General features: G+C 43.4%; 2 protein-coding genes across 7 annotated transcripts in view; one reads left to right on the top strand and one right to left on the bottom strand.

Moving 5' to 3' along the window:
* Window positions 1-24,479, top strand: part of ppfia2 (PTPRF interacting protein alpha 2) — a 197,472-nt gene extending 172,993 nt beyond the window's left edge. For 4 of the 6 annotated variants that reach the window (XM_015961054.3, XM_015961031.3, XM_054739779.2 and 1 more), the window contains 11 exons: window positions 9,565-9,646; window positions 13,290-13,490; window positions 16,700-16,762; window positions 17,403-17,435; window positions 17,521-17,696; window positions 17,888-17,985; window positions 19,209-19,384; window positions 19,725-19,793; window positions 19,930-20,086; window positions 21,478-21,569; window positions 23,458-24,479. In XM_015961054.3, the coding sequence (XP_015816540.3) occupies window positions 9,565-9,646; window positions 13,290-13,490; window positions 16,700-16,762; window positions 17,403-17,435; window positions 17,521-17,696; window positions 17,888-17,985; window positions 19,209-19,384; window positions 19,725-19,793; window positions 19,930-20,086; window positions 21,478-21,536 (1,114 nt within the window). In that variant the 3' untranslated portion in view covers window positions 21,537-21,569; window positions 23,458-24,479. Of the gene's footprint in view, window positions 1-9,564; window positions 9,647-13,289; window positions 13,491-16,601; window positions 16,763-17,402; window positions 17,436-17,520; window positions 17,697-17,887; window positions 17,986-19,208; window positions 19,385-19,724; window positions 19,794-19,929; window positions 20,087-21,477; window positions 21,570-23,457 lie in introns of those variants that run through there. The other 2 variants (XM_054739777.2, XR_008563029.2) reach the window with 2 other exon arrangements.
* Window positions 22,863-26,589, bottom strand: part of acss3 (acyl-CoA synthetase short chain family member 3) — a 66,412-nt gene continuing 62,685 nt past the window's right edge. The window contains exons 15-16 of the mRNA XM_015961068.3: window positions 26,337-26,512; window positions 22,863-24,824 (exon numbers count right to left, since the gene is read on the bottom strand). Coding sequence (XP_015816554.1) covers window positions 24,741-24,824; window positions 26,337-26,512 — 260 coding nt within the window. The 3' untranslated portion in view covers window positions 22,863-24,740. The remainder of the gene's footprint in view (window positions 24,825-26,336; window positions 26,513-26,589) is intronic.

Below are 26,589 nucleotides of genomic sequence, written 5' to 3'. Positions count from 1 at the left end.
TGGCCTCTGTCTACTGTGTTTACCTCACACGCTCCACCTGTGCTGTGTGTAATAGCAGATCTGTGTTGAGAACAGGATCAATAGCGAGCAGAAGCTGGATCGGTGTCCAGGAGCCGATATCTGTCTCTGCATTCGGACACTGAGCCAAAGTCAGACTATTGATCCAGCCTGAAAAGCCAATTAATCTCACACAGGTGCCTTGTCACACTGGAAGCTACAGTAACACACGGCTCGTAGATCATGTACTCCATGGGTGCCGCGCAGAGAAAAGAAGCCCTCTTACAAATCATATTTCTGCAGATGTTTTGCTCAGTGTGTGTGTGTGTGTGTGTGTGTGTGTGTGTGTGTGTGTGTGTGTGTGTGTGGGTGTGGGTGTGGGTGTGTGTGCGCGCGCATTTGCCATGCCCCAGTGCCAAATGATGACTGTCATTTGCTCGAAGTGCACATTGACTTGTCATGACGGATAACCTTGCCTCCCATGTAGTTGGTCGATCTAAAGTGTTTGTTGTGCGGTGACAGATGTGCTGTTTTCCTCCCACTGCACCGACTTCTCCGTAGCAGTGTCCCGGATTCAGGATACGCCACCACCTTTATGCATCTTGGTGCCTCTTTCCACACTGCATGCCATCAACGCTGCCTGCACTGTTTCCATTTCAGCATCTTGATCGAACCAAACCGCCGTGATCTCATGGTAGAGTTAGCGTTTCTTCATTTTCCTGCAGAGATGAAAGTGCAGCCTACCTGAATGTAACAGAGCATTTGAATGTGAGGCCATGGAAGTCAGGCTCTTGTTGTTTCAGTGCATCTCATCTCCTCTGCTGCACGGGATGTGGTCAGGACTGCATTGTAGAAGATTTCCCTTCACTGGTCTACAGATGCTCCTGTCAGTGAATGTGCTCCATAGTGAAACGTGTGTGTGTGTGTGTGTGTGTGTGTGTGTGTGTGTTTGGTATTGTTAATTGCCTAATAACTCATTAACATTTGTGTACTTTTGTCTCCCCGTCGCTCTTTTTCTCTTCCCTTCTCTTTCTCTCTTCCTTTGCTCTCCGACTCTCCTCTCTGACCCTCCCTCTCCCTCTCATCACCCTCTGATTCTAACAAAGCGGGTAAGTTGTGAGGACGTCTGCCTGACCTCCTGGATATTGTCTCAGCCGTTTGTCCTGTCTCATCTCTCCTGTCTGTGCGCCATCTCCTGAAAGACCAGTGCCAAAACTGACGTCTCTTATCTATCTGTCCTTTATGGCTGTTAACCGAGCCGTTTGCTTTCTTTCTTTTTCCATTCACCATACCAGGACATTTCTTCCTCCCCTCCCTCCCCCCTTCTTACAGTTCTATGGCAGCTGCATCCACGGCTGGACAGCGACTGTGCCGCCGCTAGAAACTGGGCCCAAATGTCACACCCAGACTGTCTTCTCTCCCTTTTTCTGTCTTTTTTTTTTAATATTTTTGTGTGAAATAACCAGCTGCAACATCTGGTTATGGGAGTGTTAAAGGTTCTTTTAGTTTGTCGCATAACTTTCTCCTTACTTGGCTTTCCCCAGCTCTTTTCAGTGGATGTATTCCTCCATGCATTAAAACATGAGCTCTCCCCCCCCCCCCCCCCCCCCCCCCCCATGTGCTGAATAGTGGACGTGCCTGGTTGTTATTGGATGAACACATTTCCTCTATCATCTGTAGGCATTTTTATTTACCATGTATGAGGCCCGCTGAGGTGCTGCACACGTCGTGTTGACTTCTGAACCCAATCCTTTAACTTGTCAACCTCATTCCTCTCAAGGAATGGGATGTTTTTATGTAATGAAATGTGTTCACAAACCCCCTAAAAACTAACAGTGTGTGTGTGTGTGTGTGTGTGTGTGTGTGTGTGTGTGTGTGTGTGTGTGTGTGTGTGTGTGTGTGTGTGTGTGTGTGTGTGTGTGTGTGTGTGTGTGTGTGTGTGTGTGTGTGTGAGAATGTTTGAAAGGCATTGTTTGGCTGTTAAGCAGCACACCGTACACGTAGGAGGATTCAGTACAATAAACAAACTAAGAGGATCTATTCAATAAGGACCTGTTTACATTATGCTGACCGGTGTCAGCTCCGAGTGAAGCAGAACAAACTCCTGCTCCGCTCCAGGGGCGTGTCCAGGGAGTGGCCTGGGGTAGCACATGCCACCCTTAGAATCTGATTGGCCACCCCAGGTGCCACCCTACTCACCCCTTCTTTCCACCGGAGCCGTCAGCGGCACGTTACTGCAGCAGCACGTCTTGCTCGCGTATGCCTCTGCTTGGCCCTTCCCACGAGACGCGAAGCAGCAGGGGAGCAGCTGTCACCGACCGAGCACGAAGTCACACGAGTGACTTCGTCAGTAAACACAACAACAAGCAGGAGAAAACTACAACATGGCTCCAAAAGGTTTGTGTTTTATGTTCTGTCCGTTTTATAATCGCCAATACGGACCTGAAAAACAAAGGAGGCCGCTAGCTAGGTGATAACTTCTCATGGGGCCGCACAGTTAGTAACATTTGGTTTAAAGTAAAGCAACCGGAAGAAAGTACGTTTCTTTATTCTGAAAATCTTGGGAGCTTCGCTCCGTTTCCGCATCCGGTTTCCTGTCTTTCCTTCCCCAAAAATGTTGAACTTGACCCGTTTGAGAGGCGTAGTGCGTAAAAAATAGAACCGGCGCGTAAGGGCCGCGACATGCTGCTCCTGAGACGCGGCCGACTCGCGCTGCTGACGGCTCCGGTGGAAAAGGTTCTGTTGACCACAGCGGTTCCTATCAGCAGCTATGACGTGCTGCTGCAGTAACGTGCTGCTGACGGCTCCTGTGGAAAGAAGGGGTGAGTTCCAGTTTAAATTGACTTTACATAGTCGACAAAAGGCTTGAGTTGTAAACTCCAAAAATAGTGTGTGGTAGCATGCGCCTTAAACATTGTCTTCTAGCCCAGGCCTACAGAACATTTCTGTAGTATTAATATTATTTATTATTTTTTCATATTTACATAAATATTATTAGAGTCCCACTCAACTCCGGTTGGTGGCAGTAATGCAACAAGAAGTGACTTGCTAACCACCACAAAGCTAGAAGATGAATAGAAAAAATGGTGATTGTGCAATGTGAAACTCCAAAATTCACCAGAAAGTAAATAAATAAATAAACGATTTGTGTAAATAAATAAATAAGCATAACCATTGGTGCCACCCATGCATAAACAAGTGCCCCACATGGGCCACCCCATTTTAAAAGTCCTGGACACGGCTCTGCTCCGCTCTTAGGATCCACTTCACCACCTGCTAAACTAAACTGTGGAGCACAGCCCAGAAAAATCTGTGGAGAAGTTGCATTTAAAGTGTCTCCCTGCAGGATTCAAACACTGCAGAACCAAAAAATAAATAAGTGCATCAACAAAGTCAAGTGAGTGGCTGAGTTTGGTAGTCGTGCTTAGATCTGCAGTACAATGTCCAGCTTCACTGAGCTGCTACTACAGCGGAGTCCCATCCAGGTGGATGTGTGTGTTCACACATTTTGTAGTGATAATCTGACAGAAAACACAATCTTACTTCATTGCTTTTCTAATGAAATGGGACAGATTCAGAAATTGTGCAAAACTCTTTGTGATGTTCAGGGAAAGGGATGGGAAACTAAGTGTTTTTTGGATTTTACAGCCATTGTGGAGGACTGTGTCTAGCAAGAGTTGTGTGTTTCAACGATGAAGCTTTGCCCTTTTCTGCACACAGGCTGGTGTGTGAGATAAGATGAGAGCATCCTCTCATGCACTGTGAACAGAGAAGTTTGTACGCATCAAACAGGAACACGGAAAAGCAGCAATGCTGCGTCAGGCCAGGGGATTACAAAGGGACCGGAATCCTCAGGATTATCAAAGTCCGTGTAAAACTGTGTGCACGTTGTTTAGAGTCTGGTGATCAGGGATGTGAATCTCAGAGCAACTCACGATTTGATTCGATTCCGATTCTCGGGGTGCCGATTCGATTCAGAATCGATTCTCGATTTAAATCGATTCACAATCAGTATTAACAAAGAGTGTCAGTTCCAGGATGAACTACTTTGTTGTGCAAGTTAGTTAAAGCTATGGAACATTTTTATTTTACTTTAAACTGGTCATGCAAAAAAAAATGCTAATTTACAAGGTAAACTAAAGTGATTCTAAAACTGTAAACAGAAACAATCTTTTGACCAAAAGGCTAAATTTATATTTGCTTACCTTGTAAAATATAACAAATCTGTAGTTACCTAACAGTAGCTTTGAAAGTAAAACGGTCACATACTTTTTAAGTGTGTGTGGAAACAAGTTTAACATTTGAGTCCTCAGCCTGTTTAAAAAATGTGTCTCAGATTTCTTACAAAGGAAAATGTTTTCTCTCATTTATCAACAACTTCAAATAAACACGAGTAATCCTGAGAACTCACTTATCAACTTAGAAAATAAATATGAGAATATCTCAAATTTCTGAGTATGGGAAAAAAAATACATTCTAGTCCCCACTTATCAGCAGATTCAGAAATAAATCATCCCAATTTATGGGATCACAAAAGTAAACGGAGTACTGACTCTCCTAACAAAGACCAAAAAACATACAAAAGTGCGTCTCAAACCTGTAACGTGCCAAACATTTGAGTTCCTGGAATCGACTCTGAACCTTTGTGAATAAGAATACCATACCATATTTATTTATAAAGCACCATTTCAAAATAGCATGGCAGCTAACCAAAGTGATGTACATAAAAAAGTCAAATGCTTGAACAAGAAACATAATAAGAACAGGCAAAATACATAAGAACAAAGCATAAATAGTCTGAGATAAAAAATTCCTACTTAAAACAATAAAATAGGAGAACAGTTAACAGCACGATCAAAAATAAAATAATGCGACGAATGATAAAAACATTTGAAATGGCACAAATGAAACCAAATAAGCTACCAGATGGTGCGAGGTGCCAAAAGTGAGCTACTGAATCATAAAAACATAATTAAAAAATCAAATCCGGTGCTGGATTGTAATGAAAAGTGTCACGGAGGGAAGGCAATGCTAAAGAAGTGCGTTTTCAGGGCCGACTTGAAACTGCTAACAGAGGGAGCCAGACGCACACGGAATCCCGATTCAGACTTGAATCGATGTTTTTCAGCACCTCTAGTGGTGATGACGAAACATGCTTGTTTGAGACAGTAACATCTTATTTACCAGGGGCGGATCTAGGACTGAAAAAGATCCGAGGCTTAACACGTGCACACACACGCACACACACACACACACACACACACACACACACACACACACACACACACACACACACACACACGTGACACGCATTAGTCAACATAATAAATATAAAAGTTATATTAAATCTAAAGTTATGGTCACTTCATTTTCCCTATTATTCAGCTTTGTCCTAAAACCAACAGAAAACTATTTTTATTTCATATTTAGGATGAATTGATGATTGAAGATTACAGGCGGTTCTGTGACAAAATCAAAAGACATCTTGGGTTACTTGATATTTAAAAATGTTCCAAAACTTAATTCTGAACATAAACGGAAAAGTTAGTCCCTAAACACCGTTGGTGATTGCTGAGGAGTTATGGGCGTGCATCTGTGGCCGTTAACTGATACAAGACAATACACAGGCAGCTAAACTTTGGGGGAACTTTGATTTGACCTTTGGCTCTGTCCAGGGGCGGATTTAGGACTGAAGAAGATCCGGGGCTTAACACACGCATGCGCGCATACACACACGTGACACGCACTAGTCATCATATATATTTGTCTTGTACCACATAATTTTAATCTGAAGCTACATATTAAGCATATCCAGGGCAGAGTATTGTTCCTGTTAGTGTTTAGTGTGAGATGATAGTAAATATTCCCTTTCTTTCTCCAACAACTTTACCTGATAGTAAGCTAACTTTAGGCAAACCAGCAGCACAACAAATATTTTCAAATAAGACTCACAAACCTGAGTCAACACCAGTCTCATCAAAGCTGGGGTTCTGTCGCGGTACTTTTGGTCTAAAAAACGTCCTCATGTCCATCTTCACTCATGCGTCTCAGGCAGAGAGTGTAGAAGAAGTCGGTGCCGGTACAAGATCTGCTCAGGTGCAAGATCGGCTCGGGGTCCGTCGACTGCCGATGACGTCAAAGTAGTTGATTGGCTGAACATGCACCTTACGGAATTACGTAATCATGTTACGTTGTTATCACGTTACGTTGTTATCACGTTACGTTGTTATCACGTTACGTTGTTATCACGTTACGTTGGTCCAGGCAAATTTTTCTGTTGGAAAGATGGACAACTTTTACAAAGAAATCCATCATTACCTCTTTGAAAATACACTTTTAGCATAGAGCTGCATGTATATTAGGGCTGAACGATTAACTGCATGTGTAATTAAATTGCGATGTGACAAAAGGAGATTTTCTAATCGCAAAGGCTGCAATTTGGCAGCGAGTGGTTAGCGCAATGCTAATATACATGCAAAAACCCATAGGAATGTTAATGCTAATATCACTGATTACATTCTTACAAATTATGAATTAGAAACGTGCCAAATGATTACATTTGGAGTCTAATAGAAAGTAAAACTACCATCAATCAAATAAGTACAGACAGGTATTTTAGTAAAGCCAGAAAACTTTTAACTCCAGAGTTTTGGCTAGCAGCTATGAGCGTAACTGAACTACACATGGACAAGACGTCAAAAACTCTAAACACAAAATACTTCAATAAACGGGACACACTTCTTTCCTGCAAATACAATTTCACAGGTGTTGCTAATACCTATGATCCTTCAAGGGATCTGCTCAAAGAGGAGTTCAACATTATAAATACAATATAGTGTTTTATTTTACAAATACCATTATAAACACAAACTTACGTCTGAAGAAACATTATTTTAATAACGAAACTGCTCAATTCTTTCCAACAGTATAGATGTGTAGTGTATTTTGTCCGAGTGGGTTTGCCGTACTTTGACATCATCGGCAGTCGAAGGACCCCGAGCTGATCCTGTACCGACACCGGCTGCTGAAGGGCTTCTTCTTCAGTGGTGGAGGCTCAGGCAGGCTGTATACAAACTACTGCCAGCTGCTCCCTCTCTGTTGGACTTTGGTACTGCATGTTACTTCCACGTTTTAGATCCGGGACTTTTCATAAAACATTCGGGGCTTGAGCCCAAGTAGCCGGGCCTAACACCGCCCCTGGTATTTACTGTATCAGCAACATAAAGAAGAAATATAAAGATAAATGTGCTTCGCTGAGAGAGAAAAAAAACGTGCAGGAGTTTGAACGACTCCCAGCTGTCAATCTGAGAGATTTGTGTTTTATTAAGATATGAGATGCCAAACAGACCAAAAAAAGGAAAGTTTTTTTTGTTGCCCTACTTCAGTTTATTAGTGAATATTTAATAAACCTCAGAATACTTGTTCTCTTTGAAATACGATTGGTCAATGTGAGTGACACGTGCACGCTGAACATGAAGATGTTCTTCAACCCACATCATCTGCAGAAAGGAACTAGATCGGGTCAGAAAAAGCCCTTCTCTTCCACGTCACAGGGAGCATGACCCCTAATCCACACTGAAGGCATCGGCACTGCGGAACGGCAGTGAAACATGCCTGCTTCGAATAAAATCCATTAAAGTTTGAGTTGGCCCAAGCCAGTCGCGGCGTGGTACATTTCAGGGACGTGCCAGAAGTCAGTTTCCACAGTTAACATAGGACTAGACAGGAAATCACACACAGCATCAATGTAAAAGTCTGGCAATTTTCAAAATAAAAGAAAATTACAGAGATAAGTTTGCTTATCTATGTAGATTACATCAAACACGTGACCTAACAGCTTATTTACTGCAGCATCTTTTGAGAAATGCAACGTTTTTCATGGCTTCAATCCTAGCAGTGGAGAGGAACAACATTATCCATCAGAAGAGTTCATTGTTGTGTGAGCAGGTTCACAACATTAGGAAATTGCTGCAGTACTTGGCGCCCCACCAGAGTGTGAATGGGTGGATGACAGATTGTGTTATGAAGCGCCTTGGGGAGTTGTAGAACCCTAAGAAGGTACTATACGAATACAGGCCATTTGGTGCAAAACAATAATAAATAAGCACATTAAAATGATAATATAAAGAGATAATATTTAGAAAAAAACTAATTTATGCAAGTCAGTGAAGGTACTGATCAGACCGGAACAGTTCAGGTGCAAACACAACACAGGGTCAAGTTACTGGAGTGGGCAGTTCAAGGATTGTCAATGATGAGTTCAGCGGCAGAGGGCAAGAAACTATTCTTGTGGCGAGAGGTTCTGGTCCGAATGGATCGGAGCCTCCTGCTAGATGGGAGCATGTCGAAAAGGCTGTGTCCAAGGTGAGACGGGTCAGTTGGTATACGACCTGCATGCCCCAAAGTTCTGGAGGTGTTCAGGTCCGGTATAGAGGGGAGTTTGCTGCCAGTGACCTTCTCAGCAGAGCGTACAACACACTGCAGCAGCTTCTGGTTTCTGGTGGTAGCTCCAGCATTCCACACGGTGATTGAAGAGGTGAGGACGGACTCGATGATAGAGGTGTAGAACCGTGATATCAAACGTGATGTCCTTCTTCTTCTTGGTTTGATGGTGTTTGCATAAACAAACTGTGACCTTTGGAGTCTCAAGGTATTTTTGTGATTTCGTAAGTCCAGTGAGGATGGCAGAGAAGCCCTGCTCCCCCGCTGTGGATTGACTCACAGCAAAGGCCGAGAGTAAAGCGCCTCGCTTTCGTTCCATGCTGGCGATGCCTTCATGGCTCCGTCTACCTTGGATTGCGACCGTGGAAGGCTGTATTGATTTTGACGCCAGGAGAGATAAGAACATATCTCGGCCAGCAGAAGCTAACTATTACCATCAGCAACTCCACAACCTGGCGAAACATGTTCAGGATCGTTCCTGGAGGGGAGAAAATATTCCCGTTTCATTTGTTTTACTCAAAAAAGAAGAGTGAATAAACACAGCAGAAAAGTCGTGTAGCTGTTAACCAATCAAAAGTGAAGTGTTTTCATATAATATTAATGAGTACGAGTCTGTCGTTTTTCTACACCCTCTTCCTCTAACCTCCACCCCCCGAAACAGGAGCACCACAGCACATTTGTTGAAATACCGAGTGAACGTGATCTTTGAAGCCAACAGCCAATAACTCTTCGACTGACATGACATTTGTCACAAGCTGTTCTGGCCAGTCCCAAAGAACCCAAACCCCAACGCAGTTTAATTGTAATCCACAGCCTGTACTCTAACTGTAGATTATTAGTACTGTAGGTACTACTGTAGATTATTTTTTACTGTATATGTTGTATATCATATTTCTATTTCACCTGTTCCTTTGTCTCTCCTACTGCTTTGAGCATGTACATGACACAAGAATTTCCCTCGGGATAAATAAAGTTGTTCTTATCTTATCTTAACCTCAGGGCTTAGGGAAAAGTGTGAGTGAGGACATGAATGTGTTCGATTAAACCTGAATCAGACCGATCAAATGTGTGTTTGACTCGCATGTTTGTATGTTAACACGAGTTCTGCTCTTCTCCTGCCCACAGACATGAGCTTTTGGAGGAGGCTAGGAGGAAAGGTTTACCTTTCGCCCAATGGGACGGCCCCACGGTGGTAGCCTGGCTCGAGGTAAAACGCTGTTGCTTGTGGGTGAAGTTATTTTTTAGCAGATGGACCAAACCATGAAACAGCATCGTTGATGTAGTGAAGAAGTTTCTTGATGTCATATTTATGAAAAATGTACATGTTAGAATAAACTGTTGAAAAGCGAAAGTGGTATTGTTTAAAGGGCCATGATGAGGTCAGAATTGACCCTTTGCACGTGACGTCACGCCACTCATGTAACCGCCCCCTTCGCCATGACGGATGGCAAAAAGACCGTTTACACCCGTAGAAACTCCAGTGAAGGTAGTCGAAACAAGCCAGTTTGTAGCCTTTTATGCTTTTTTTAGTTGATACGACAGTAAAATGGTTGTAGCTTGCTGCGTGGTCGGCTACACTAACAGACAAGGACGTAAACTCAACTCGTTTTGTTTTTTTAATAACTTTGATGGAGACTGAGGACGGAGACGAACTGCAGCGACCAATCAAGCGGACTAGCAGGCCTCAGATTTGCAGCAAAAATGTTTTTAACGAGTAAGATTAACGTTCATTTATTTCACGAGGAAGACAGGGACAGGGATAAATGTGATGTGTTTATACAAGTTATTGATAATCCTGATGGATGGGTATTCCACCACGGAGGATGCACGCCGTCCACTGTAGTGTAAAGCGAGACAATTATTAACAATACTAAAGCTCCGATGTATGGTTACGTGTGTTAAAAGTACATTATTTATTTATTTATATGAGCGTCAGCGTTCAGAGACCTTCTCATTCCGGTGTGAGAGCAGCAGCTGAACCCGGTAACACCACCAGCAACAGAAGCTGGTAGGGATCCGGACTTTTTAAAAATCAGCTTTGGTGTAAAGTGAAACGCTGTTTATAACATAAAGTTATAAATCCAGAGGGGTGAATTTAGGCAAAGTCAGCAACATGTTTACATCGGTGAACAGCTGCAGAGAGAACGCAAGCTAACGTTGGTAAGCTAGTTAGCATACCGCTCTCTATGAGCGACCGCTAGATGCGCTACTTCTTCTGATAACTGAACTGGGCGTGAACTAATTGAAGGAATGCTGGAGGAGTTTTGTTTTTGTTTTGATCGCAAAAACAATTTCAGGCTCTACTTTTCCCTTTGTTTAGTAATCGTGTCGCTCACTGTTTACATGCTTTTGCCGTCCAGCATGGTGGACCCACGTGATTAGATGTCGTCGGTGCAAAGGATCAGTAGGGGGTGAGATTATCTGGGTTGATAGATGCATTTTGAGCTGCTGACAGGAAGCGTTTTCAGTCAGCAGTATATTTCTAGACTTTCTGGATTTCAAAGGAAATTATTTTTTCCACTAATTGTAGTCACAAAAATCCTCTAATGGTTGTTAAACATCACTAAATGGAAAACTTAAAATGAAAGTCATCAAACTTTTCTCTCGTCTTGTAAAAACAATAAAAGTAATTTCGGAGTTAAATCAATGGAAGTAACAAAAAAAGTATCAAGTACCTAGCCTGGCAAGCAATCATTTATATGCCAGTACCGTATTGACCCGAATATAGGACGAGGTTTATTCATTGAAAATTATTTTTAAATGTCGGGTCGTCTAATAATCAGGATCGTCCTACACAGGGAGTGCTGAATTATTAGGCAAGTTGTATTTTTGAGGAATAATTGTATTATTGAACAACAGCCATGTTCTCAATGAACCCAAAAACTCATTAATATCAAAGCTGAATGTTTTTGGAAGTAGTGTTTAGTTTGTTTTTAGTTTTAGCTATTTTAGGGGGTATCTGTGTGTGCAGGTGACTATTACTGTGCATAATTATCAGGTAACTTAACAAAAAACAAATATATACCCATTTAAATTATTTATTTTTACCAGTGAAACCAATAAAACATCTCCACATTCACAAATATACATTTCTGACATTCAAAAACAATACAAAAACAAATCAGCGACCAATATAGCCACCTTTCTTTGCAAGGACACTCAGAAGCCTGCCATCCATGGATTCTGTCAGTGTTCTGATCTGTTCACCATCAACATTGCGTGCATCAGCAACCACAGCCTCCCAGACGCTGTTCAGAGAGGTGTACTGTTTTCCCTCCTTGTAAATCTCACATTTGATGACGGACCACAGGTTCTCAATGGGGTTCAGATCAGGTGAACAAGGAGGCCATGTCATTAGTTTTTCTTCTTTTATACCCTTTCTTGCCAGCCACGCTGTGGAGTACTTGGACGCATGTGATGGAGCATTGTCCTGCGTGAACATCATGTTTTTCTTGAAGGATGCAGACTTCTTCCTGTACCTCTGCTTGAAGAAGGTGTCTTCCAGAAACTGGCAGTAGGACTGGGAGTTGAGCTTGACTCCATCCTCAACCCGAAAAGGCCCCACAAGCTCATCTTTGATGATACCAGCCCAAACCAGTACTCCACCTCCACCTTGCTGGCGTCTGAGTCGGACTGGAGCTCTCTGCCCTTTACCAATCCAGCCACGGGCCCATCCATCTGGCCCATCAAGACTCACTCTCATTTCATCAGTCCATAAAACCTTAGAAAAATCAGTCTTGAGATATTTCTTGGCCCAGTCTTGACGTTTCAGCTCGTGTGTCTTGTTCAGTGGTGGTCGTCTTTCAGCCTTTCTTCCCTTGGCCATGTCTCTGAGTATTGCACACCTTGTGCTTTTGGGCACTCCAGTGATGTTGCAGCTCTGAAATATGGCCAAACTGGTGGCAAGTGGCATCTTGGCAGCTGCACGCTTGACTTTTCTCACTTCATGGGCAGTTATTTTGCGCCTTGGTTTGTCCACACACTTCTTGTGACCCTGTTGACTATTTTGAATGAAACGCTTGAATGTTCGATGATCACGCTTCAGAAGCTTTGCAATTTTAAGACTGCTGCATCCCTCTGCAAGATATCTCACTATTTTTGACCTTTCTGAGCCTGTCAAGTCCTTCTTTTGACCCTTTTTGCCAAAGGAAAGGAAGTTGCCTAATAATTATGCACACCTGATATAGGGTGTTGATGTCATTAGACCACACCCCTTCTCATTACAGAGATGCACATCACCTAATATGCTTAATTGGCAGTAGACTTTCGAGCCTACACAGCTTTGAGTAAGACAACATGCATGAAGAGGATGATGTGGACAAGATACTCATTTGCCTAATAATTCTGCACTCCCTGTATTCTGGTCAATACGGTTTATAGTTTGGCCACAACCTATAAGCCCTCAGGATCTACGGTTGTCTTTCAAACTGCCTCCGGATGCTGTTGGACAATGAACTATGTGACGTACTCACCGCTACAGATGTCAATCAACAGGGCAGTTCGCCATACCCTGAAGAAGATGCAATTACATCCTTTTTTCTACATAAACGACTTAAGTACCTCTTATCTGCTCTTGACTCGGAGAAAAGCCAGTCTAAATAGTCCAACGTTGATGCCAAAGCAGACACCATCTTTGTTTCACTCAGTCGTAGTAACATCTCACCCACCAAACCAATAGAGCGTTGTGACTGACACGCCTCAAGACTATTTGGGTCTGCTGAGGCACCATGGTAGTGTGGCTAGATGGACCTGCAGAGCACTTCTAGACTATTGTATTGGTTCATATTAGCACATCTGGTTTAATAATTGGCACTGTTTTATATCCTTGTTTCCTCTGTGTGATGATGAAGCTGTGGTTAGGAATGCCGGCCTGGTACGTGGCAGCCTGCCGTGCTAACGTGAAAAGTGGTGCCATCATGTCGGCCCTTTCCGACACAGAGATCCAGAGGGAGATCGGAATCAGTAACCCTCTGCACAGGCTCAAGCTTCGGTTGGCCATTCAGGAAATGGTCTCCCTGACCAGCCCGTCAGCCCCGCCCACCACCAGAACCGTGAGTTTTTCTGCAAATGTCCTATCGTGGGTCACGCCAACATTTCTGCAAAAGTTTTTCAAAGGTCACACTGATCTGGAGGAAGACGTCATCTCACAATTTGCGTAGACAGAAATAAGAAGTTAATTATGGCCATACATCAATATAAAGATGGCTAACTTTTTGTTTCAGTTGTTTAACTCCATTCCAAAACCAAAACCTAGTGTAAAAGTATCAGTACTCAGTATTTTAAGGTTTTAGTTTCAACTCTGCTCCCCCAGCTAACCCTGACTGAGTCATCATTTCTTCCTCCAGCTCTGACTGATGCTTGTGACGTAAATCAGTGAAACTGAGGTGCTTTCAAAGATGTCTGTTGTCATAGTGATTGTTGGTGGTTCATATGATTGTCTTGATTTGGTAATAGTTTATATTATAAATCAAAGTGACGAGCTGCTTATGGCCTTAAGATTCCATTTTTAATCCAGCGCCAGTATGCATGCAAACGCTCCCCCCCACCCCCCCACCCCCCCGATGCCATGTTACTATTACCTCACAGTTTAGCTTCACGCTTCTCTAGAAACAGCCCAACATGTTGAAGGAACTTATGCATAAAGAGTCAAATAACATAACCATCTTACAATGTGTGCTGCTGGGAGCGTGGAGACGTAATATTTGCTCATTTAATTGTAAATTAAAGTTTTTTTGTTTTTTTTTACTGGGGATGCACCGAAAGGAAAACTCTTGGCTGAGACTAAAAATGAGGAAACCAAACACTGAGAAAAATGATCACGTTAATAATTAGAACCATAGCATTTATGGCTATGGTGTGAACTAACCTCACAAAAATCAAGGCATTGCAATAAATCCATTACAAATTAATTTATTTAGCACCGACATAACAACAGTGCACGGTGTTGTGCACATTAAAAGATAATAAATGACAAACGGACATGTTAAAAGTGAAAGGCCTGCTGAGAAACTAAAATTAACATGTTCTCTAATAAAACACGAAGTGCGAAGCGCCTTTTAAATGCTTGTGTAGGTCTACTACAGCTTTGTCACACGAGTCTGTTCCTCTTCTCACGGAGGACTTGAGCTGCAGCACGGACGTCTGTCAGTTCCTGTGTGGACAACACGGCTTCAGAGTAGCAGCTAGGACAAAGTGTTACTTTGCACATGTTGCAGCTCCACGTTTCCATAAAAATCCTTTTTGTTCACATTCAGAAGTTTCTACAGTATTAAAATCAGAATCGCTGCTTTTTCAGGCTCTTAAGGACACCACCATGTTGGATTTGTTCACACCGCATTGGTCTAAAACTATGGAGCTAGGATTGGGACAATATTCGGCGTAACTTGTACCAAGTTTTGTAACTTCGAACATGTTTCATCACATGCAACTTTGGATTCGTAACTTGTAACTTTAGTTTTCTAACTTGTAATTCTCAATTTGTACTTGTCTTTCTTGTTTTGTAACAGGAAATTTTCATTTTGTACATTTACTACTCATTTTGTAACATCAAACTTTTATTTTGTACATTTACTACTCATTTTGTAACATCAAACATTCATTCAGAAACATGAAACTTTCGTTTTGTAACTAGCAGACTTCCAAATTGAAAAAATCAAGGTACAAGTTTGAAATCAAAACTCTCAAAAACACACATTTCATTCTACAGGTACAAACCTCAAATCTACAGTGTTACGGATCTTTTTGTCTCGATTCTAGCGTCAGTGGGAGGAACTTGGGTGGAACCAATGAGAGCAGGAGTCTTAGCTACCAATCACGTTTCTCGAATTCCTGTCCAGTATTTGGGAGAGGAGGGCAGGGTTCTGTCAGAGCTGTAGAGAGAGAGTTACGACACTCTTTGAACTCGCCGACTCGCGGTCACGTGGTTCACGGAGCTCTCCGTTCCAAACATCCCACAGCGCCGTAAGTCAGTTTGAATGGCGTATGGTGGGACAAATCACAAAAATTAAATCAAATCAAGACTCGTGCTCTCATTGGTTCCACCCAAGTTCCTCCCACTGACGCTAGAATTGAGACAAAAAGATCTGTAACTGTAGATTTGAGGTTTGTACCTGTAGAATGAAATGTGTGTTTTGAGAGTTTTGATTTCAAACTTGTACCTTGATTTTTTTCAATTTGGAAGTCTGCTTGTTACAAAACGAAAGTTTCATGTTTCTGAATGATTGTTTGATGTTGGAGACCGTGGTGCGCTGCTGCGCCCGCGTTGTTCATTCTGTTATGGTTACCGGTGCTTGTCTTGCAATGTGAAACGCTTGGTCTCAGATTTTGTAAGAAAAATAATAAAATGTCCCCCAAAGTAACTTAAATATATTTTTTCTTCTTCATTATACATTTAATGGCTGGTGCGACTCAGGAGCACAATGTTCCTGTTACAAAACAAGAAATACAAGTACGAATTTAGAATTACAAGTTAGAAAATTAAAGTTACACGTTACAAATCCAAAGTTACAAGTTACGAATCCAAAGTTACATGTGATGAAACGTGTTCGAAGTTACAAAACTTGGTACAAGTTACGCTGAATATTGTCCCAATCCTAGCTCCATATAAACGATCACGTGAGAGCTGCTTCACTTCATTCTCGTTCCACTCAAAACTAACTAGTACCGAATTAAAACAACGACCGTAATGAGCCAGAGTGACTAAAAAGGGGAAAAAAAAATTCTTTTTATATCAGTACAAATGTGAAATTTTTATGAAGCGACGAACAAGATGCCACATGAGGGTGGCGCGAGACTAAACAGAAACGGGGTCCACCTGACGGCCTGTTTTAGCCGTGTTGTTCTGGTGGTCGAATCTTCGTTGCATCCCTAATTTCATCGTGCAGCACAAGCGAGTGAGTGTGATTTAAGAAGGCCAAAGGATAGATGGACTTTGAACAGCAGCTGTGATACAAGATGAACTAAAGCATTTAAATGAATAGATTTTCTCCAGATCAATGGTGAGGGTTGAGTTAAGTGGGCTAACCAATTGTTGTCGTGCATGGCTGCTATTTTGTGTTATTGAAAGCCCGTGTTGTGTTTTTGTCCTTTGCTCATTTCCTTTGACCTGCCCCCCGGTGGGTTTCATCATCTGACTGTGATGCTATAACACTGTTGGCTTACAGTGGTGCTGCTCTTCTTCTTTAACACTGCTTGCCCCTCCAACTGGACCTCTACTACCAATCCTGCTGCTGCTCCGTCTCTTGGGCTCCGCCCCTTGTAGCCGTCAGGCAACGTGTGGGTGACCCATGAGGAGATGGAGACCCTGGCAGCTCCTTCTAAAACGGTCAGTCCCTTCACTGTCACCCTTTTTTTGTTTTGCTTTTCCAACTGTGTGAAATATCAGGAAATGCATGCAACAGTTAAGCCCCTCCCTGACCCTCTTGTCAGTACTGAAGAGCAGCCTGAAGCCTTTTGTTGCTGATGACGGCTCACAGAAGAATTCAGCCGTGTTGTAGAATTGCATCTTCAGGATTATTCATAAGGGTCGACGGACGTTTACTCACCACAAACCAAGAGTTGTTTGTCACTTTTGGATTTAAAAATAAAACTTAGAGTCAATCAGAGATTAAAAATTAAACTGGCTGAAATCTAAGATGTCCACTGCACTTCCAGGATTAAAACCAGACATTTCTGGTGTAGTATTCATCGTGCACGTGTTCTGCATGTCTAATATAGGAATTAGTTTAGGTTGTTTAGTTTTCTTAAACCAATTCAGGACCTCTCATCTGTGATGTTTCCTCCCAAATCCTGTCTTTGAGGGGTCCGTTTTGTCAAATGTGCACAATCTGTCGTGCATTTTCTGGGGCAAACATGCAGCTCATCAGCAAAATCTACATTCATAGTTGGATCTAAAAGTTTTGAAAGCAGCTGCAAGATTTTACTCCATAACCATATTTATCCTGTTTTCCTGATGTTCTCACCAGAAGTCAGATTCGGAAGAGGGGAGCTGGGCACAGGTAAAGTCTGCGGCATGCCCAACAATCGCAGCAAAGATTCAGAAACGTCTGCATGAGCACCAGGTTGACTCTCGTGTCCTCGCAGACTCTGGCCTACGGGGACATGAACCATGAGTGGATAGGGAACGAGTGGCTGCCCAGTCTCGGACTACCTCAGTACCGCAGCTACTTCATGGAGTGCCTGGTGGACGCCCGCATGCTGGACCACCTCACCAAGAAGGACCTGAGGGTGCACCTAAAAATGGTGGATAGCTTCCACAGGTACTGGACCTATCTGTTGGAAAGATCCTTTTTTGTTTTGATTCCGAAAGTTGCCTGCATGCATCCAGTGGTAATCCAGTAAAATGCAACAATTAGCTGGAAAAGAAAAACACCAAAACTTCATTATCTGGTGTTTGCCTTTCAAGAGTTCTCTGTTTCTAGCCTATTGCACTTCTTCATTTTTCCGACAGAACAAGTTTACAGTATGGTGTCATGTGTCTGAAGAAGCTGAACTATGATAGAAAAGAACTGGAGAGACGCAGGGAACACAGCCAGCATGAGATAAGAGGCAAGTGAACAATAATAAAAGTTAAATTTCAACTTTACTTGATTTTTACTACTTCTGCGGTGGACTCTAGTAAGAAGCAATGCCTTGTAAGTCGTACTCTGGGGAAAAAGCTTAGATCTGCCTGTTTGAGGACGTAGAAGTCAGCTGGAGGAGCAAGAACATAACAGGGTTTGAAGACTTACTTCCTGATATTTCGACATCTCACCTCTGATTGGCTAACAGCAACACAACTCTACCACTGATTTCATTTGCTTTGCAAAGTCGATGTTTTATCTCCACAAATAGCACAAGCCTGGAGGAGTTCTGCTGTGTGGTGGAGTTGCTAATGCTAACGGTTAGCATCCCGGGCTCTAAAGCCTGATTTATGCTTCTCCGTCTGCGTCAGTGCGGAGCACACGCAACGCCATTATCCGTCCTTGCGTTGGGATCCGGCAGGCACGCAAGTACGTACGGAGTCGAGCCCACTTTTTTAAACATCCGTCGAACGAAACGGACAACGCAAGCTTGTGATTGGTCAGGACGCCGCTGTTGTCCTCAACACGGAGAAGCTTGAAGAATACCTCGCGAAAAAACTCTAAAAATATGAACGTTTCATCCTCCCGTGACTGGAGGAGTGAAAAGATGTGCAGCAAGCGTTTTATTTGTGGACGGAAATGACAGGAAACGTGGGTTCAGAGGTGGGGAGCGCATGAAGCGTTGGGAGAATGAGACAAATATGTCCGTGTTAAAAGTCTCTTATATACACAAAAAACACAATATAAACACACGATCTTGGACCGATACATGACAGGATACCACAGAACAGCGCTACGCCCTCTGTGGTCCTGCCGGGCGATTGCTTTGCAACACTCTCCAGGAGACGAAGTATGAGAGCAAAACGCTTCCGTCAATCCGTGCGTGTCTGTCCCTTGCGGAGCTGACGGAGAAGCATAAACCAGGCTTAAACCAACAGCAGCCCTCCCCGACGTGAGTCAAGATTGGTGAGTCCATGCGTGTTAAGTGACGTCCGGCTTTTCTAATCCTAGACCTTCACTGTTTCCATCAGAAGCTAATGCAGGGAAAAGGTGTAGGAGACTATTTTCCTGTTTAGCCTGCATGAAAATCTCAGAGTGACTGATCATTTTCAAAAATAAGTAAAGATGATTTCTCAGTGAATCTGCTCTTTAACAAGTAAAAAAAAAAATAAACCTAATCCCAACAGTTGCACCCACTTTTCTCTGCAGATGTCTTGGTGTGGAGTAATGAACGAGTCATCCGCTGGGTGCAGAGCATAGGCCTGAGGGACTACGCCAACATCCTGCTGGAGAGCGGTGTGCATGGAGCTCTGGTCGCCCTGGATGACAACTTTGACTACAGCAGCCTGGCACTGCTCCTCCAGATCCCCACCCAAAACACTCAGGTACTGCAGCCACGCCGACACGCCTTCCTTATCCAGCAAACCGCTGTGTCTTTGGCTCCAACGTCTAACTAAACGTAGCGGCCCGGTGAATTTTCACAGCTCATCTCATCCGAGTCATTTTATTAAATGAATCACAAGTAATGAAGCGTGTTGGCTGCCTTTGCAAATGACCACAGTCACCAATTCTTGTCGTGTGTCTTGCCCATGTATGTCTGATCTCAGAATTGTGTGTACTGAAACTCTAATTTCCCTCCGAGATTTATGAGGTATCTTTGAATTTGAATTGGCTAGATATAGCCGGACTGGTGAACACTGGCACGTGTTTTCCTCCTTTCTTCAGGCACGTCAGATTCTGGAGCGAGAATACAATAACCTGCTGGCGCTGGGCACTGACAGGAGGCTGGAGGAGGTGAGCTGGACAATCCACCAAGTTCTGAAACTCGATGCCTTCCGATCATCGCGTAGCAAACAGCTGACCACGCGGGAAATGACGACACTTCCTCTCCATAACAAACCCTAACAGAGCAGCGTTTTCTGTCCATCAGTGTGACGACAAAGACTTCCGGGGTCCATCGTGGCGGAGGCAGTTCCCTCCTCGGGACGTCCACGGCATCAGCATGATGCCTGGATCAGCGGAAACTCTTCCTGCTGGGTTCCGTCTCACGGCGACGTCTGGTCACTCCAGAAGGCTGCCCCCTGAAGGTGAGAGCCTGCCTCGCTCACGACTTTCTAACCTAAAAACACCAGGGTGAAACCGGGAGCTCCGGCTGTTCGCCAGAATCCTCCTCTGACCACATCTCTTGTTTTTCTGACGGCTGTTCTGTAGTCCTCTTTGAGGTGCTGGATTACAGTCCTGACGACATGTATTTGGATTGGTTTCAAGGTCAGCTGTGACCCCTCCCCCCAGAACGTTCTCGGCTTGTTGGCCCTGAGTGCATTCTAACCCCAAAATTCCTCTATCTCCGCTCCGCCCACGCTTTCCGCTGCCGCTCGCTTCCGAACTCAAATTATACTATACCCGCTCTACAACGGCTCCTCCCCGGTGCGGAGACCTGAGGTGCGCAAACAAGCATGCGCAGGATTTTCGAGATCTTGCGATAGTCCGAGCAATAAACGCGGAAGTTAGACCCAAACACCCGTTGTGTGGGAGAAGCATCGACATGAACTGTTTAATCTGCCCATCATTTGTGTTGAGAGATCAGCAGTGTTTGGATCAACAAAGTGTGACTACTTTGATAGTGGAAACTGTATTTATGGCTTATTTTTGTGCATTTAAAGTTCAACCGCCATTGATAGTTGTTAAAAGTTGATAAACCTGTGCATATGAAACAAAAGACGCTTTTTGTTTATCGATTTATTGTGAAATAACGGAAGCTGTGCTTGCTCCCTTTCGTGTTGGGCGGTTGCGATTTCTGTCCATTGACTGCGGAGGTGTTCCGGCGTCCGGCGAAAATAGGATCAATCCTATTTTTGCCGGATGGCGGGTGGCGCACTGTGCCGCATGGCAGTAGTAGTGGAACAGCTCTGATTGACTACAACGGGACCGATTTTGCTGCGGAGATCGTGCCGGAGCGGAGATAGTGGAATTTTGGGGTAATGCTACAACCCCCCCCCCCCTGTCACATGAGCTGTACCAACCACCGTCTTGATGTGTATCTCCTTAATATCATGGCTTCTCATCCTTCCCCTGTTCTCTAATATTCATCTGTAAGTGTTTTATTCAGGAGCAGATTTAGCAGAAGAGGCAACAGGAAAAGTTTGTCATTTCTCATCCCCTTGGCTGTTAAACGAGAACACAGACTGGTTTTCTCCCAACACTAGTTAAGATGCTCCCCAAGATCAGGATCCATCCAGATAAACAACTGAACGACGTGCAGAGAGAATCAGCGGTTTTGTCTTTAAAAGTGACGTCTGTCCAGTGTTCCACTTTACCAGCTCTCCTGTTTCTCTGTGGCGTTCCCAACATACTCAGATCAACAACTTCCTCCAGCTTACCCGTGGCGTCCTCCTCTCACGTTCAAACTTGAAGTATGTCACGACTAGAGTAGCGTGGTAGCGGTTTTAATATTTTCACTCACTGTCTCCCCCTACAGTCGGACCGTCTGCGGTGCAGCGACTGGACGGCTCCACGGTGAGAACCTACTCCTGCTGAGAGGAGGAAGAGGGGGACCAGAAACTGTACGCTGTATGTAACACAACAGTCTCTGGCTCTGACAAATACACAGCATGTAAGAGACAGTGGGAGATCTGGGGTGTGTTTTCGCTGCTGTGACAGGAGCAGGGTGGAGCACTGAGATCTCATCATGCTGTCTATCACAACTCAGAATGATACACAGAACATCTAATATTCTAATCCTGGTGTGTTCATAAGAATGTTAAGTCACGGAGGCCGTGCAGACTGAGCAGGTCTGAACTCTCCAACACTGTTTCAATCAAATATACTGTATTAATCCCAGAGGGAAATTAGTTTCAGTCCACACAATTCAGAGATTAGTCATACATGGGGAAGACACATGACAAGAATTGGTGACTGTGGTCATTCGCAACCCTGAGTCGCGCTACCTTAACAGAGATAAGAGGGTTACATGAGGATTGGTTCAGGTGGAGGGAAAAAAGGCACTTCAGAGTTACCCTCCAGCAGGAGGGCAGCTTTGCTCTGCAAAAAAAAACACCTCAGACAGATATGCAACAGACTTCAGACAACACAACAGAAGTGTCCACTAGGTGGGGTGGTGGGTTGGGACTATCCCCACTTCAGTTCCTGCAGCCACGATAAGCAGCGCATGTCACCTCAGTGTGGATGGGGGAGGAGCATTGAGGGTTGCAGTGACCCTGGAACGTTTCAGCGGCCTTCCCGCAGTTCCGCCCAGGCTGGGATAGGAGATAGAGTTGAGTTGCCATAGTGACAGCACATTCCACATATCTTCTCAGGGGGGTGTTTTCGTTGGAGCCTTGCAGGCTCAAGGGCGCCAGATTCCGATTAGAAATTGTTTTGGGGCCAGACAGAGATAATTTCCTCTCTGTCTTACAGTTTGTTGGTCCTCAACCTCTCAAAATTCCAATAATTGACATTAATCTATCCCAATCCGTGCTGATTCGTCCACTCTCTCCTTGATGGCATCCATCTTTGTGCCAATGCGTGAGTCTCGGCCAAAGTCCCAAGCTTACGATTCATCTCGACAATTATGTGAGTCTGTGAATTCACAGTGCGGTGCAAACCATCTCTGAGCTCCGGGATCCGGCCAATATTCCTTGGCAGCTCGTTAATTTTCCAGTATTATTGTGGGAACAGAGAGCTGCTGATGTCATGAGGGCCACCAGGAAGCTTTTCATCACCAGAACTGGACCTCCACCAATGCAGCTCTCTCTCTGACCGTGACGAGCTAGCCGTTTCTACATGACTAATTAAAACAGGTCATTCATGGTGATATTAGCTTTAATGTGCAGCTGTGACACAATGAGCACAATCTCACCAATGTTTGAGATGAAGATGCAGTTTATTGAATATTTTATTTACAGTTGATGCTTTTTGCATTGAAAGTAGAAAGAAGTTTTACTGTTCAGAGTTTATTTTTTACAGGCTGTGCGTTGGACTCCGCAGCGTAAAACGTCTGGAAACGTACGTCGGTTCCCGTTAGAACCCTCGTAGCCGATGTAAACGGCAGAGAAAATAAACCACAGCTGTCTTTCTCCTTGCTGGTTATTGTGTGGAGTTGCAATTCTCCCGTTTCACACCTGAAACGATCCAGTTAGGTTAATTGCCTCTACTCCATTACGCGCCACTTTCACGCCCGGAGGAAAGGAGGCTAAAGAGCAGCCGGAGGAAAAAAAAATACAAGTCATTTTATTCGGTAAAATCCTAAAAGTTTAAGTCATGATTGATACCTGCATGAGATTAATGTCCAGACAGAACTTCTGCACCGTGGAAGTGTTCTAGAACTTGTCGAGGAGCTTCCCTGTCAAACATTACACAGCTCAGAGACGGAAATCAGCATCTCCACTAGAGGAGACTAGTGTTGGAACGGTCCATCCTTAAAACTCCTGAACTAACAACTCTCTCCTTCCCGTTTCAGCTCCAGTTCTGAGTGAAAACGTCCTTTTGGATCTGCTGAGGAACACAACCAATCCAACGACACGCACTGCCAAGAAGCTCTGCTCTCCTCGGACTCCCTGGAAACGTGGGCACCACGCCGGTGCTAAACCGTCCTGCAGGCTGCCTCATTGTCACCATTTCTACCTTTTACATGTAAAGTAACTTGTCAGAGCATCATGTACTGTGTAGGTTATCTGTAAATTAATATAAATATGCCATTTTTATTATATTACGCAAACATTATGTATAAAAGATATTCGGCGTTTGTCCTCGCCACCTCATTTAGTGGACCATAGATGAATATATGCTGCTCTTTAAACTCCATGTTCCTCTAGATCATTTTGTAAATATGGTTTTATTTTTTCATCGTGCTGGGCCCTAGAGGGGAAGAAACTCTGGATGTTATGTGAAACGCTGCTCTCTAATGGCGGCCCACAGCGCCACCACCAACCCGTCCACACACTGGAAGGACGCGACAAGCACTTTTTCCACCAACTCAGACTTTTAGTAGCCAAGGACAAAAAAAAAAAACGAGACGCTGTGAAGTCGCACACAACGCCGTCCGTGGACCCGTCTCTTGTTGTACTGTACGTTTCGTCGGGCGACACATTCACACTCCTACAGCCGAGTTGGCCTTCTCCCCAACGAACAGAAATAACTGAAAGACAGGCCGCTTTAGCTCTTGTGTGTGCGTGCGTGTGTGTGTGTATAGAGTGTATATGACATGTTGAAGTGAGGTGATTTAATGACAAATAAAAAAAAATAAACTGTTGCTTGCTGTTGGTGTAAACGGTAAGTCTTTGTTTCAGGAGGACGGGAGGTTCAACCCCGTTTTCTGTCTTTGAGTTATTTCTGATGGACAAACAAAACATTTTGGTTTTTACTTCTTCAATTTGCACGAACGGGGAATTATTTTGTTTGTTTTTTTTAATTACTTGTACTTTGGTCGATTCCAAGTGGTGCGCAGACAAGATCTGATTGCTAATAAAAAACTATTAGTGACTTTTGTTTAGTTATTAATCAGACGCATGACCAGAAGTACATTTTAATGTATTCTAATATAAGAACTTGCAGACTTGCGTCTGGCGGGATCGGGATAAATGCCTCAGGTACCTGATGCTCCATGTCTGTTTGGAGTTCAGGAATGGAAACGCACTTAATGTCATTTGAACACCAAAATGAATCCAACTCATTGATTGAAGGTCTTGAGCTTTTATCTCCCATGAAGACGTATCAAAAGGAGAAACTGCATCGTCCATCCTCTCAGGCCGTGTGGCATCTCAGATATGTTTCTACTTGCCTTTCAACGTCTCTAAACACATCTGGGTCCTCGATTGTTGGACTGATCTGTGAGAAAACATGAATGGAGTAAATTCATGGCGTTCCTGAAATGATGACTTAAGTTATTGAACATTTTAATATATGCATTTGTGGGGAGGGCAGGAGCGCCTGTTTCAGCACACGAGTCTTATTTCCTGATATTTGGACATCTCTGATTGGCTAACAGGAAAACGACTCTACCACTGACTTGGTTTGCTCTGCAACGTTGATATTTTATCTTCACAAATAATACAAGCCTGAAGGAGCTTCTGCTGTGTGGTGCAGTAGCTAATGCTAACTGTTAGCTTCTACCAGCAGAGATGTTCTGTTTTTTCCCAGACGCTAAACAAATGACCGTCTCCCCAGTCGTGAGTCAAGATGGGTGAGTCCACTTTCGTGCATCCTAGTTAAAATTTAAATATTCTGCCTAAAACTGTCAGTGTTGCACCCTCTTCAGGTAAAAAAATAAATAAATAAAAAACTGCACTGAACTTTAATTTAAATCTGCCATCGCTATTAGCTAAGAGGCACACCATGACATTTCTGGTACATTATGATGTCACAATTTTGTGTGTATTTTTTTGCTGCTCCGCCCTCTCGGTCTGCCAAGCAACAGCATTTTACTCTTTGATATTGAATGTGCTACTACTAGTTCACCTGTTGAATTAATTATAGATTCACTAGGATAAATACCATAAAGTGTATCTCTCACTAAATATAATTATTTACTAAGAAATCACAATGTAACCATAGAAACGCTACTTGGTATATATGTTGTGTGTGCCTGCTCTGTCCTCTCCATCCCCAGTGAGTCGTGGAGGATGGCTGCTTATACTGAGCCAGGATCCTCTGGAGGTTTCTTCCTGTTAAAAGGGAGTTTTCCTCTCCACTGTCGCTGCATGCTTGCTTAGTATGAGGATTGCTGTAAAGACTCGATGCTGTCTTTACAGCAATCCTCGTTGCAACCTGCTGAGTTCCTTATATAGGAAACGTTTTACTGATTGGCTTAATGAACTGACCTGTATTGGAATGTTTATCACTGTAAACCCAAAAGCTCTACATAATCAAATATAATGAGTAGAGAAACTCATAATATAAAAATATGTTTTAAGAACTCAAATGTGTTGAGTTGGTTCAACCTTTCTCCTTGTTTTAAGTACATAGAACTCAAATGTTTTAATTAAACTGAACTATTTCCTTTTTTTAAGTATGCATAACTTTAATTAATCATAAAGAACAATTTAATGAGTAATATTAACTAATAAAATATGAATTTATTATTTTATGTTTCTATATTATTTCACTCATCTTTACGTCAACCCTAAAGTGTTTCTGATAAACAGACAGGCGATAGGGGCTGGGCGGTCTTTCATTAACCATGTAAAAACTCATTTTAGCCCATGTTGACTCAACAAAATTATTTAAAAATATGAAAAAGTTGCAAAGAACCCCTTTAAAGCTAAAATCAGAAACTCTACCGAGAATCATTGTCTTGTTTTGTCTCAACAGAATAATTAGTCTGTAAATGAGTCATCCTACCTTGAAGGGTTTGCCATTGACGAGACTGGCCAAAGAGGAGCGAGGGATCTTCCCAGAGCGGGTTTTGGGTAACCCACGAACAAAAAGCACATTCCTAAAAGCGGCGACCGGTCCGATGGTGTCTCTCACAATCTTAACAATTTCATTTGTGATTTCATCTTTAGTTTTTTCCACACCTGAGTCACAAAACAAGAACAGATGTTGCATTAATGCGGCCTGCAAGGTGAGACCCAAACCAGGTTGTGTGGAAATA

This window comes from Nothobranchius furzeri, chromosome 1 (assembly GCF_043380555.1).
Source record: "Nothobranchius furzeri strain GRZ-AD chromosome 1, NfurGRZ-RIMD1, whole genome shotgun sequence".
NCBI classification, from domain to species: Eukaryota; Metazoa; Chordata; class Actinopteri; order Cyprinodontiformes; family Nothobranchiidae; genus Nothobranchius; species Nothobranchius furzeri.
Note: the sequence above shows the minus strand (reverse complement) of the source record. Positions and strands in the feature narration are given on the sequence as shown.